This window comes from Metarhizium acridum (genome assembly GCF_019434415.1).
Source record: "Metarhizium acridum strain ARSEF 324 chromosome Unknown scaffold_1, whole genome shotgun sequence".
Lineage (NCBI taxonomy): Eukaryota > Fungi > Ascomycota > Sordariomycetes > Hypocreales > Clavicipitaceae > Metarhizium > Metarhizium acridum.
The window spans coordinates 6,095,009-6,109,172 of NW_027094015.1; the positions used below are offsets into that span (position 1 = coordinate 6,095,009).

Sequence of the window (14,164 nt, forward strand, 5' to 3'; positions counted from 1 at the left end):
ACTTTCTTCCCAAGTCTAGGGGGGTTTTCAAACCCTTTTCCCATCAATCTGGTGTACGGGAGCTATTTTTTGCCATCCTAGTCGTGGTAGCTCTTCTTGCGTTTCAAATCAACATCCTGGGGTAGTTAGTTATAGACGTGTGCCAAGACAAGCATGCCACGTACATTCCCGGATTCTCTACTGTAGTAATTCTCCCTTCGCTCTCCACCAACGTCCTATGGCAGTTGGCCTTTACTCGTCGTGTATCGATGCGACGTTGTAGCACGTACATTGCCAGATTGTTTGTCGTGGTAGCTCTCCTTGCGTTTGTGGTCGACAGCCCATCATGGTTAGTTGGCATCTTGTCATCAACTTTATGTCAAATCGCATACGTTGCCCGATCTTCTGTGGCAGTAAATCTTCTTTCGCTTTCCATCGACAGTGGTTGGACCAAAGGGCATGCAATTAAATAGTCTTGCTCACATTGCCAGATCGCTCGGCCAAGTAATCGTGCACCACGCCCGACGAGGTCCCATGTCCATCAGTATCACTTGAAAGCTTCACGCGGTAAGTAAGACACATGCGTCGGTTCTCTGTTGGAGTCCATCGAGGGACCTGGCGGGACCAAAGCTGCCAAGACGGCAGAGGCAAGAGTCAGTCCGCCAGCGAGAATCGTAGTCGGCTTCATGGTGGTAGATTGTCTACTCGATTTTGGCAATTACAGAGAGAAGTTGCTTGTCGCAAGATTGGGGCTCGAGTGGTAGCAATATGTCTCTTTATAAACACCCGCCCGACCAAACATGCAGCAATTCGAATCTGCCAGTCGACTAGGGATTGTTGGATCCCAGTCTAGCAAGTTTCTAGCCACGGCCCATTGTCGAATAGAAATAGATCTGGGCGTTGCTATAATCACCTACTTGGATATAAAAGATCCCACAACTCGTCCTTCTTGTCGTCGGGTGGCCCTTGAAATCCCGACACCTCGTAGACATTTTCGAGCAAGACTACATTTTCATATCGCACAATATATCGAGCGGGGGCTTCGAGGCCGATAGCTGGAAGTTCTGTCGGTTACAACGCCAGGGAACTTTGGGGGCAGATGGAATGACTTGCAATAGAACCGAGAGAGTCGGGGCTGCGACTTTCTCGCCAGTGACCAAACCGATGCACGGGATAGCAAGACATTAATGGCATATAAAAAGAATAGGTGAGATTTCTGGTTGGCGACGCCATCAGTGAAGGTCTCTTTCCGGCCTGAGAGCAAGCTCTCGGCCTCGGCAGAGTCGGTCGACATGTTGTTATGCTGCGCTCCCAATATATAAAACGAATGCAGAGAATTCAGGGTGACGAGGATAATTCAAGAGTGCCCGATTAACAGTGGTGAAAATTGTGCAGTGTGTCCCAAGAAGCAAACATACCCCCAGACACAGTCATCCCGGCCAGATCAAACGCAGCCCTCGACACACACGGCGAGACCTAGGACCACGGTTCTGGTCGTTTAAACCTGCCATCATCATGTCGTCCTTGCCGTAGATAGGCGTTCCTAGGGAATCAGCCGTCGTGAACAATCAACTCAGCGGCAAAAGACGAGACAACTGGAGTATATTTGCCCGAGCGAGTCTCTTTTCGCTGCTCGTTGCAGTGGGTTATATCATGGGAGCAGTAACCACAGGTAAACAGACCAAATGCGACTCTCAAGAGGGCCGTTGGTGCAAGTGATTGACTAGGCTAGGTGCAAGTAAACCTGGCGAGCATCGCCAACTCTCCTCCAGCATCTCAGCTGCCCGCGCTCAAGACGTCACCAAGTTCAATGGGTCTTTGGAGCTCGGCGGTCAATTTCGCGGCGAGCCAAGCCCTGAGATTGATCGCGAATGGAACCGCTTCACAGAGCGTGGTGCGTCCCTGGTGTCACCCGGTTCCCACGCAACGTGTTACCGCCGACAGGAAATGAGGACGTAGCTCTAACTGATGGAGCTGCATCTCTGATATTCGTTGACATGGACGATATTCGTCGCGCCAACAAGACATGGTCGTCGTCGAAGCCATTGTCTCTCATGCCAAGCTCGATCCCAGGCTCAGCGTACCTTGCTGTATCCCGTAGTAAACCCTCACCACCGCGCCAAGCAGAGTCGTTGGCTCGAGACGGTGGGAAGTGGGAAGTAAACATGACAGATTGCCAGACGAATGGATTCGGCACAAGAAGATGAATTGTAGCAAGAGTGAAGAAACCAAGCTGGTCGGAGAAGGCATGGTTGCCGCACACCAGGTTCATATGGGCAGCAAAGACGGTGACAATTTCAACATTTGCTTGACCGCGAGATGCCCGCTCCATGTAAGCTCCATGTCATGCCACCGAATATCCCGGCAGGGCGTCGTGTCGCGCCTTACTCGGGAAAAATGTTGGTTGTCTCTCTTGTCCGTGTTCGCGCACCCACACCGCCATTGTGATGCCAGTTGTGCTCGTGATTGTTGCCGGCATACCCATGGGTTGTATCGCTTCCGTCGCAAGTCTCTACTACATTGTCGGTTGGCCGTGTCTGGTTGAATTGGGAATCATGTTCCCGGGCTCCTTCATCACGGCCTGGCTGGTGAACACGAGCGAGGAACAGCAAGAGTCGCTCAAGGATGTACAAGACGGCCGCATCACGGTCGCGTCCGAGTTTTTGCGCTCCGTCAGAGTCGTCAAGTATTTCGGTTGGGAAGACATGGTCGTGGACCTGCTGAAGGAATCTCGATCCGTGGAGCAACACCACTTGTGGAAGATTGACCTGCTCTTGACAGCAGTGAGCGAAGCGGCGTACTGCATTCCCGTCATTGCTCTCCTGGTCATGTTTTCTCTGTACGTTTTTGTCCTCGGCCAGCCTCTCACCGCATCCGTGGCATATACCGCCATCAGTTTGCTCGAGCTCATCAGAGACGATTTCACAGCCATGAGCATGACGGGCTTTTACCTTTCAAAAGTGCGAATCTCGCTTCCGAGGCTGGATTAGTACTTTGCTGCAAGGATTCCTCGCGACGAGTATCCTGACGGGCCGCTCAAATTCGAGTGCGTCTCTTTTCGAAGAAGCATGCCCATTGGTTCCCGTCTTGAGGACCTTGGGCTAGACTTTATCAGCGGCGGTCTTGATGTTGTGACTGGGCCTAGCGGCGGTGGCAGGACGAGTCTTTTGATGGCGTGTTGGAGAGTGGCAGCATTCAGTGCCCAAGAGATATTGCATTCGTTTCTCAAAGCCCCTGGCCACAGGCCATTTCAACCAAGGACAATATTTTGGTCAGCTCTGCGTACGAACCTGAGAGGTATGAGAGTATTATACGGGCCTGTTGTTGCACGGCAAACTTGGACCTTGTACACGAGTTGATACCGAGGGCGGCAGCTCTTCTCGCGGGCAACGCCAACTCCTCTCTCCGTGCCGCGTCTTGGCTCGCGAATCCAAGCTGATGCTTCTGGGCGAGGCAACGGCCAACACGGACTCTGAAGCAGATTCGATATTGGGAATTACGACAAGGTGGTCGTGCTCGCGGCTGGTGAGGTGGTTGCGTTTGACGGTCCGCAACGATTGACGGAGGAGAGAGGCGTATTCTACAACATGATGACGTTGAGTAGATTAACCAGACAATGCGTAATTGGGGCTGAATGTCGAGTTTGGTTGAATAGTCTGTCTCACCCTAGGTTTACAGAAGCGTCGTGTTCCTAAATCATCCACTCTACTCCATGCTGCAGGAATAATCAGCCTCCATTGATTCCTCCACTGTCGGGACAAAGACAACGAGGACACTTGGAATCATTGGGACGCCCGTCCATTTTTAACTACCAGCCTGTTAGTTTTGCCGCACTTTGCCGCATCCGCTTGCTGTTTCAATCGAAGCCGAGGACATGGTGTGAATACAGTCAGTTTCGTATGAGTAACTGCTCCATGTTGCCTGGAATCCCTGCTCATGAGTAATGGGGTGGCCGCATTTTAGTACAGCACTATACACCAACCAAGAGAGAGAATGACTATGAATCGGTTGAAAATATGATTAGGTCAAGTAGTAAACGCAGCATGTGTAATCGCAAGTCTCATCTTCAACGGGCAAGACCCAGCAAACGCATCATTTCCAAATTCAAAGAACAAGGTTCAAAGCCTCCTTCTGTCGCCGCTGTTCTTGGTAAAATTGCAACCTTAGCTCCTCCGGTGAAGAGGTTTTCCACCTTTGCGTCGCACAAAGATTTTGGAAGTGGTGTACTATCCCCCACTCGGTCACCTGGTGCGGTTGAAATTGTGCCATGGCTTGCGAAAACATCAGCCTGCATCGCCAGAGAGCTTCTGGTTGAAGAGAATGCAAGTGCCAGGCATGCCGACCGCAGCTAGCATGTAGAGGGTGGGTGAAGAAACTTACTTTGGCCGTCACCAAATCCAAAGGTCCTCTCGAAACCGGAGTTTGAGAATGGAGCAGAAGGCCGAGGTCTCGAACCAAATAGGCCACCAGAATCAGAGCTTGTTGATACTGTGAAAGCTGAATCTCTACCAAATATACTCCCGGTGCTGGAGCCTGTAGTACAGAAAATGTCAGCACTGTATACATTCGTATCATCAAGCTAGAATAGACTGTTGAGCGTTTCCATTTCATCAACGTGAGCCAGATCTGATGATTACCACACTGGAACAAGGTCGTGTCAACTTGCCTTGTACGGCGGATGGAATTTGGAACAACGGAGATGCTGGTCTTCCGGATGATGCGGACGCCGTGAGTGACTCAATCGCAGGAGGAGCGAGAAGCCCGTCTGGAGCTGCCGGTCTGGCTGGTGATGTAAACAGAGGACCGGAATCCGCAGTGAGTTGGCATTGATCTATTCAATGTTATGCCACCAAACTCCAGGTTCTTCTTCCCCTTGAGCTTGGGCTCACTTACCTGAGACACTGCGCCTTTCGATAACCGGCTGAATTCTTGACCTTGAGGATGGCACAACTGGATCCAAAGCAGCTTAGCATATACCAAAGGCAAATCTTGTGATTTGGAAACTCACCAGTCACGCCTCTGGGTTTGTATTTGCGGCACTGCTCGAGGCCTTCTCGCAGGACGTTACTTTCCACTTGCAGCTGCTCGCGGCGAACCTGGGCTTCTTCCGCTTCGGCCGCCAGCTTCTTGACTTGCCCTTCTTCCATTTTGTCCACCTGCGTCGGCGTGAGAATGTTTGGCAAGTCTTGAATGAGACCGCCCTCTATGGCTAGGTTGATAACATTGTTCGTAAACGTTCGTCGAGACATCTTTTGTAGATTAGTCGCGAACCGCGCAGTGCCGAGAAGGTTGTTGTTATAAGCTGACAGCAGCTTACCTCGTAATACGCCAGCATCATGTCAATGATCTTTTCCGTTCCAAACTGCCCTCCATCGACTGCATCGAGGGTAGACGCGGCTTCCCTCAGCATGTCCCTCTTGAGTTTCCCGAATTCGAAAGCGTCTGTAGGGTTCATCTGCTTCTCCGCTGACAACTCGGCCAATCGTTCAGCCAGACGGTTGACGGTCCTGTTCGTGACCATTTGACGAAACTCGACGTCCAGAGGCATGGCGTAGCCCCTTGAATACGGCTGGAGAAGCTCCTCGAGTTTCTCCATGAGGAGCTTCTCCTTTTCTGCAAAGAATGGGTCGACGCAGCCGCAAAGAATGGCCTCGGTTGTCGGGCTCCCGTCCGGATGACCAACGATGTGGCGAATCAGTTGGTCCACAAACGCCTTGGCCACGAACGTAACCTGCCTGATGTGGAATGCAGCGATATGCTTCCATGGCGAAGCGTGTGTCTGGAGTAGCTGGACAATGAGATCCGAGTTGTGGGAGCCTGGGAATTCACAGCCTTGGTTGGCCGCCGCTCGACTCTCCAGGTGCGTCTTGAGGGCCTCCCTGCTGACGGACTCTGGCTCGGGAAAGTCGTACGGATACTCGTCGAGAAAACTTTTGAGGAACCCGGGGGCATGAGGCTGCGCATTGTTCCAATCATCGTCTGGCGCAATGGCGAGCCTGGATCCCCTTGTTGCTAGTACGTGGTCGAAGGCGAGGTTGAAATTTCTCAACTGGGCGCGCAACTTGTGGTTTGTACCGCCTAAATCGCCAAAGAACGGGTCGTTGTACCTGCCGTAGATGCCGTCCCATACCAGCTTTTGAAACTTTTGTGAGATATTGAGGAGAAACGACCGCATCTCTTGAGCACTCGACCTCGGTGCTCCCAATTGGCCGAGTTCTTCTTGCCTCTCCCCAAGTTTTCCTTCAATGTCGTCCATCACGGCAGACAAATTCAGCCGGATATGGCTATAAAGCACCTTGCTTAGTTTCTTGCGCAGACTGACAATCCCACAATCGTCTTTTGAAATCGTAGCCCAGGCAGTCGTCTCGAAAAAGCTTGTCTCGGTGGCATCACGGGCGTCCAGGGTGTCTCCGTCCTCTGCTCTATTACGCAAGACGTGCCAGCCGAGCTTGAGCCTATGTGCGCTCTCTTGGTTTCTCGCTAGTTGTATGTAGCTGCGTTCCTCGGGCTTCCCCGGCCACGTAAGATCAGGCTTGGTAATGACGCCCAGCGTTCGCTCGCCGTCCGGATCGAATTCCTTGACCTTTTTTAGGGCAATCTGGTTGGCAAGCTGATTGTTGGCGGCGACGACAACTAGAATGATGCTGTTCTTTTGCCTCATGTAGCTTTCCACAAGCTGGTCGACCGTTTCCTTGCCTCGCATGGACTGGGTTGCCGTCTCGACGCGATACAGCCCGGGGAGGTCCACGAGAGTCAGCGGATACATGTTGGGGCCCTCAATCTCTAGTCGTAGAATGTCCTTGCAAAAGCCTCGGCCTGTAGAATCTATTCCCATGAATTCTTTGGCCTCCTTGATAATGTCTGGGAGATCATCTTCGCTAAATCCCACTCTTTGTAACGTCCGGGTTGGCTTGGACTTGTCGTCGAATCGAATGCTGACATGCACACGGGTCTGTGCTGCCTGACGAAGGACAATCTCTGTTGCGAATCGAGTGAAGAGGTCCCCTTTGACCGGGAAGCGGACATGAGAAACAGCCTCCAGAACGGATGACTTTCCCGCTGACTGCTCGCCAACAACAATGATCTGCGGGAGGTTGACAATCCTGCCAACACCGCAGGTGCTCAGTTTGTCTGTCAGCTCGTGAAGCTTTCTTGCCTCGGTAGTGTTCAATTGATCTAGGACAGAAGAGTCCAGTGAGATGGCCATTTCGGTGCAAAGCTGGCTGGACCCTCTAGGCCTAAGCGCAACGGAAGAGAATTTGAAAGACAATGTGGTCCACGCGTGTATTCACAACGGCCCTTGAACACGACGATAGTTACACAATGAGATTGACCGCAAGACCAAAGTTAAGGGCCTCAGGCACATAAAATCTCAGCGCTGCCTTGTATAAAAGGAGCCTGTTCAGCACCCGAGGGGAGAAGAAATCAAGGACTTTTTGACACCAAAGAGAGTTATTAGACTGTTGAATGGAACAGAGTTCCAAGCCTCAATAACTTGAATCTTGTCACTTGACAATAATTTGCAAAGACCAGCCCGCAACGTGCTTTTTATACTTGCATAGGTAGCAATAGAGTGAAAGATTTGTTGGTCTACTATACCGGGTTCAGCTGGGGGGCGCCAAATCACGGAACAGTAGCTGTTGACCTCCTGACTGATTACCTGAATCTGGACCAACATGCATAAACTCGCTGCAGCCGTCGTTACCAAGCGCATGAAATATAATGAGGGTACGAAGCACCGTTGGTTCACAGGCACTTGCGCGGGCACCACACCTGGCCTCATCTGGAACACAACAGCGCGAAGAGAAACACGAGAGCGGCAACGGGTCTTACAAGGGGTCCAAGTTTGGGAACGAGAACACCCCAAGTACGTAGCGCACGTGGTACAAGTACTGGAATAGCAAAGTTGAGCGCTGCAAGAACAGTGACGGCATTTCAATACCAATGCCCTGTACATCTGGAGTTGCTCTGACCTTTCGAGCTCCAGATGGCCAGATGGAGCACCTACAGTGGGTCGTAGGTAATTCCGAGCAAAGCCCCATTTTACACTAAAACTCATATATTTTATTATTAATTATTAAGCTTAATAATATACTTAAAAAGGTTTTTAAAATTTAAATAAATTATTTATTACTTAAAATTTATATAAATAATTTTTATTTATTATTTATTATTTTATTTACTTACTTATGAAGCTTTAAAAATATTAAAAGTACTTTTACTAATAAATTTCTTAGTAAAAGTACTTTATTAACTTTAAAGCTTTATATTATATTAAATAATAAAATTATTATAAAAATTTTTTATTTATTTATTTATTTATTAAGTACCTTAAAGCTATTATAAGCTATTCTAGTACTTTTATATATAGTTTAAGTGGGAAAATAATATAAAAAAATTATATATGTATAATCTTTAAGTACTTTTAAATATAAAAATATTTTTTTTTATTTAATATAATAAAATATAATATAATTATAAGCACTTAAAAAGTAAGAGTTTTAGTGTAAAATGGGGCTAAACTCGGAATTACCTGTACCCACTGTATTTTTTTCGACTTGATTGCGGTCAATGGGTGCTACTAGTAGTTGCAATTTTATTCGGCCCGACTCACCATCATGTGTAACATCAACCGTTGTGGCGTCTAAAGCGCCAGCGGTTTTGATAGCCGCCATCTGGACCAATCAGAAGGAATCCTTGTACCCCGGGGCGCCAAGAGACGGTACGCATCACATTATATGCGGGAGCAGCCGAAACGGACCAGCGCTAAGTTCTAACCCTGCAAATGATTTTTGGGCGAAGTGGTCTGGTGTGGACGCAGAGTCTGGGGAATGTATTGTGTAAGGCCCTGTCGCGCTGTAAGGTGGTTGGGGAACCCCGCCCACCTGCAACGCGATTGACAACGTCACGTGGAACGGGGGCTTTGGGACTATACCCCTGTATCTTACACAACTAAAAAGTAAGATAAGCTTTAATTATTATAATATAGCTACCTTTACTTTAATTACTTAACTTTTAATCCCTCTTATAATCTTATAATTTTTAAAGCTTCTTAAAAAGTTACTTAATTAAAATAATAAAGATAAGTACTTAAAGAACTCTTATTTTATAAGTACTTTTACCTTTAATAATAAAGAACCTAATAAAATTATTAAGCGATTAAAAGAATATAATAGCTTTAAGTAAAGAGAAAACACTTAAATAATTAAATAAGATTATTATAGCTCTTTAAAATTAAATTACTTAATTAAAGAAGTTATAAGAGCTTTAAAAAAAGAAAAAGAAGCTATAAAAATTAATTCTTAAAACCGCTTACTTAATAATAAAAAAGAGATATAACTCTTATAATTTAAAGGGAAGTAATAATTAAAAAGTATAAGTTAAGAATATTAACTCTCTTTATTATTTAATAAACCCTTAAAAGTATAAGATTTAAATAAATAACAAAAATTATACTTTTAATAAAGTAAAACGTAAGTATTATAAAGATTATTAAAAAATTCTCTTTATAAATTATATAAACTTAAAATATAAAGTAAGATAAAATTAATACCTTAATAAATAATTAATAAATTAAAAGAAAAACCTTAAGAATAATTAAAATACGTTTTAAAATTAAACTCTTATACTTTTAAAAAACGTGAAAAATTATAAGGCTTAAATAATTATATAATTAAAATAAGTAAAGTAACGTGAAAACTAAAGCTTTATAAACTTTAATATTTACTTAAATTTATTAAAGAAATACTTAAAAAAAGCTAGTAAAAAGTTATGAGTATTTACTCTTTTTATTAAGCTATAACTTAAACGTTAAGATTATATAAACTTATATACTTTTATCTTTAAGAAAACTTAAAAAGAAGTGATTTAAATTACTTAATAATTCTAAGATATTATATTAAAGAGAAATAAGTAAAAGGTTAACTTATTTTAATTAAAAAGCTCTTTAAAAATACCCTAATAAGAAAGAAGTAACTTATTAAAGGCTTACTTTAATAATAAAAGGTTCTTATAATTAAATTATTATAATTAAAACCTAAACTTAATTAGATAAGAAAAGCTACGTTATTATAATTATAATAGTAAGAATTACCTTTAACTTACTTATAATAAACTACTTAAAAATAACTTAAATAATTAAAGAAACGCTTAAAAGTTAAAGTAATTACTTTTACTTTAGCCTTAACTTTTAAGCTAAAAAGTATTAATAAGCTAATACTTTAATATAAAGGTTATTATATATAAGTATAATACTATAAAAACCTATATTAATCTTAATAGTTATATAATACTTAATCTTATTAATATTAACTTTATAAGGTAATAAGAATTATACTAAGTAAAGGTAATAGCTCTTATTTTATAATTAATTAAAACCCCTATAATTCCCTAATATAATATTAGAGCATTAATAAAAAAACTACACTACATATAGTTTTTTAGTGTAGTTTTTAGTGTAGTGTAGTTTTTGTAGTTTTAGTATAGTTTAACTACACTACAACTACATTTATAGTGTAATGTGTAATTATAGAGGGAAATTTTAATTATGAATATAACGTTAATTAAAAGATTTATAAGGTTATAAATAGTATCTTTAAATAGAGCTAATTTAGCTCTTTATAATACACTAGTTTTTATATATATAGCTTATAAATTAAGTGAGTTATAATAGGTTAAATCTTAGCTAAAAATTAAGATTCACTTTTTTAAAATAAGAGATTTAAAGCTTAATAACTTACTTATTAATAACGTTATAAAGCTAATTTAATAAGATTTAAAATCACGTGATTTTTAGCTTTATTTTAATATATAATATGCTTATATAAGCTTTTTTTAGTAAAACTTTTTTTATAATAAAATTTAAAAATAAAAAAGTTAAGTAAGAAATAAAAAATCTATTATAATATAAGAAATAATATACATAAAAAGAAAGTATAAAATATTATTTTATATGAGAAATTTTAAGGTATCTAAATATATTATTTATAACTTTAATATATTTCTTATAACTTAAATATTTAATATTTTATACTTAAGTTATAGGGTAATACTCAGACCTCTAAATGTATTGTATTTTTTGTATTTTTTACTATACTGTATTGTATTGTATTGTAATGTAATATATTACAATACATTACAAGATTAGAATACCTATAAATGTATTATAAGGCTATAAAATATTTAATATTATAAATAAATGCTTATATAAGCATATTATATATTAAAATAAAGCTAAAAATCACGTGATTTTGAATTTTTAAAAAATAACCTTAAAATGTGGATATTAAGCGAGATATTAAGCTTTAAAGTTATGTCTTAAAATAAAAAGTAAGTAAAGTGGGGTGAATTTTCAATTGCTTATAACTTCTTAATGTAGTAACTTAAAATAGTAAAAAGTGGGGCATTTTAAAGAGCTGATTTAGCTCTTTTAAATGATATAAAATTTTTTCTTATAACCCTTATAATTAGCCTTATAATTTTAAGTTTAAAAAACAAGGGTCTTTTTTCCTTAAAATACATTTATAGGTATTTTACTAATGTAATGTAATGTATTTAAATACAATACACGAAAATACAATACAATACAAAATACAATACACAATACACTTGTATTTACTATATTCGTAAGAGCTCTGGTAATACTATAAATATTATTATTTTATAAGATATTTATATATAAATAATAGAAATTTTTAGTTTTATTATATTTAATATATTTTACTTATAATAATAATATAAAAATAATACTAATTTACTTAATATAATTCCCTTATAATTCCCTTTTATTTTATTTTTATTAGTTTTTAATCCCTATTTTTAGCTTATTTAAGCTAGCTAATACCTGCTTACTAATACTAATATTAGTAAGTAAATTTAGCTCTATTTTAGCTTATTAATTATATTAGCTAATAATAGCTTATAAATTAATTAATACTACACATTACACTAATTTTTAAAATGTAATGTAGTGTAGTAAAACTACACTACACTACACTACACTAAAATTCACTAAAAACTACAAAACTACACTACTTCCAATGCTCTATATAATATATATAAAGTACTTATTTAAGCTATTAACTCTTATAAGTGTAAACGTATCTTAAAACTATTATATATTACTATTAAAAGAGACTTAAACCTAAAGGGAAACCCTATTTTAATAAAGATATATATACTAGCTAAATAAAAGATATATATCATTATATATAGCTAAGAATAGTAATATAAGTCTTAAAGTAAAAGCTTCTTACTAGATAATCCCTATAAATTTACTAAGAAGTACTAGAATATAGCTTAAATTTACGCTATTACTAGTAGAGCTCTTACGGATATAGTAAATACAAGTGTATTGTGTATTGTATTTTGTATTGTATTGTATTTTCGTGTATTGTATTTAAATACATTACATTACATTACTAAAATACTTATAAATGTATTATAAGTAAAAAAGACCCTTGTTTTTTTTAACTTAGAATTATAAGGCTAATTATAAGGGTTATAAGGGAAAATTTTATATCATTAAAAAGAGCTAAATTAGCTCTTTAAAATGCCCCACCTTTTACTATTATAAGGTACTACATTAAAAAGTTATAAGCAATTGAAAATTCACCCCACTTTACTTACTTTTTATTTTAAGACATAACTTTAAAGCTTAATATCTCGCTTAATATCCACATTTTAAGCTTATTTTTTAAAAATTCAAAATCACGTGATTTTTAGCTTTATTTTAATATATAATATGCTTATATAAGCATTTATTTATAATATTAAATATTTTATACCCTTATAATACATTTATAGGTATTCTTATCTTATAATGTATTGTAATATATTACAATACAATACAATACAATACAGTATAGTAAAAACTACAAAAAATACAATACATTTAGAGGTCTAATTATAATAGTTTACTATACTCTTTTAGGTGGTAGTATTAATTATAGTTCGCTATATAGTGCGTGTTATGCTGCCTTTACCTTATTACACGTGTTACATTTCTTAATAACTTCTTATACTATTTTTCTGCTTTTTAAGAAGTTATATAATCTTCTTAATCTGCTAATTATCTTCCCTACACCCTAATATTTATGTAATAGGTGTTTATATATTTCTTTAATAAGCTATTCTTAAAGTATACTAGGAATATACTATTATTTATTATATAAGAAGGTCTTACCTTTCTTAAATAAATGCGTTTTTATTTTTTAATTATTTAGGTAGCTATTATTCTTAATGTATAATATAATCCGTTACATTTATATTTTATTTAGCTTAACTTACTAGGTTATATTTATTTCTTAGATGCCTAGTATAAGGTTCTTATTCTTAATAGCGCGTAATAAGAGTGTATTACTCACTTACTTATTCGATTTTAAGTTCTCTCTTTAATTAAGCGCGTTTACTCTTTCGTTTTTAAATTCTTTATAGTATAATTTTAAAGTTATAATCTATAAGGGTTTTATACTATTTAATCTATCGTTTATTTAAATCCTTTATAGTTAAGAATAATATAAGATTCTTATAGTTAATATAAACCTTAATTTAATGCTTTACTCCTATAAGATAATGTTTTTATTCTTTAAAGCACTTAATAATAGCTATAAGTTCTTTATTATAAATTCTATAATTAAGTTTAAGTTCATAGAGTTTCTTTAAGAAGAATGTAATTAGGTGTAATCTTTCTTAATTATCTTATTATTTAAGCTATTTATCTAGTATAAAGTTTAAGGCGTTTATTTTAAGCTTATAAGGTTTATTTTAATTAAGTGCTTTTAATATAGGTTCTAATATAATTAAATCTTTTATTTTCTAGAATACTATAGCTTTTAGTTTATTCTATTAAAAGCTAACTTCTTTCTTTATTAGGTTTATAAGAGGTTATAAGATATCTTTATATTCGCTTAAGAATTTATAGTAAAAGTTTATAAATGCTATAAATCCTTTAACTTCCTTTAAATTCTTTAATATAAGCTATTTCTTAATAGTTTTAAATTTATTTAGGCTTATTTATATTTCTTTATATATAAGCACGTACCCTAAAAAGTGTATAATATTCTAGTAGAACTAGTATTTTAAGGCTTTAACTAAGAGTTTATTATTTTATAAAGTTTATAGTACCTTATATACATGTTATTTGTGTTTCTTAAGGGTATTTAAATAAATAAGAATATTATTAAGG

General features: G+C 38.3%; 3 protein-coding genes across 3 annotated transcripts; 1 reads left to right on the forward strand and 2 right to left on the reverse strand.

Annotated features, from left to right (window-relative positions):
- Window positions 1–1,861: 1,861 nt before the first annotated feature.
- Window positions 1,862–2,311, reverse strand: J3458_001904 (uncharacterized protein; the record flags this gene model as incomplete). Its single annotated transcript, XM_066116985.1, has 1 exon — window positions 1,862–2,311. One exon carries the CDS (start codon window positions 2,309–2,311, stop codon window positions 1,862–1,864), a length of 450 nt encoding a protein of 149 aa, XP_065978873.1.
- A 223-nt stretch (window positions 2,312–2,534) lies between these two features.
- Window positions 2,535–2,969, forward strand: J3458_001905 (uncharacterized protein; the record flags this gene model as incomplete). The annotated part of the gene is made up of 1 exon (XM_066116986.1): window positions 2,535–2,969. One exon carries the CDS (start codon window positions 2,535–2,537, stop codon window positions 2,967–2,969), a length of 435 nt encoding a protein of 144 aa, XP_065978874.1.
- Window positions 2,970–4,868: 1,899 nt separating this feature from the next.
- J3458_001906 (uncharacterized protein) lies at window positions 4,869–7,186 on the reverse strand (the record flags this gene model as incomplete). The annotated part of the gene is made up of 2 exons (XM_066116987.1): window positions 4,869–5,228; window positions 5,297–7,186. 2 exons carry the CDS (start codon window positions 7,184–7,186, stop codon window positions 4,869–4,871), a joined length of 2,250 nt encoding a protein of 749 aa, XP_065978875.1.
- Between the last annotated feature and the right edge of the window lie 6,978 nt (window positions 7,187–14,164).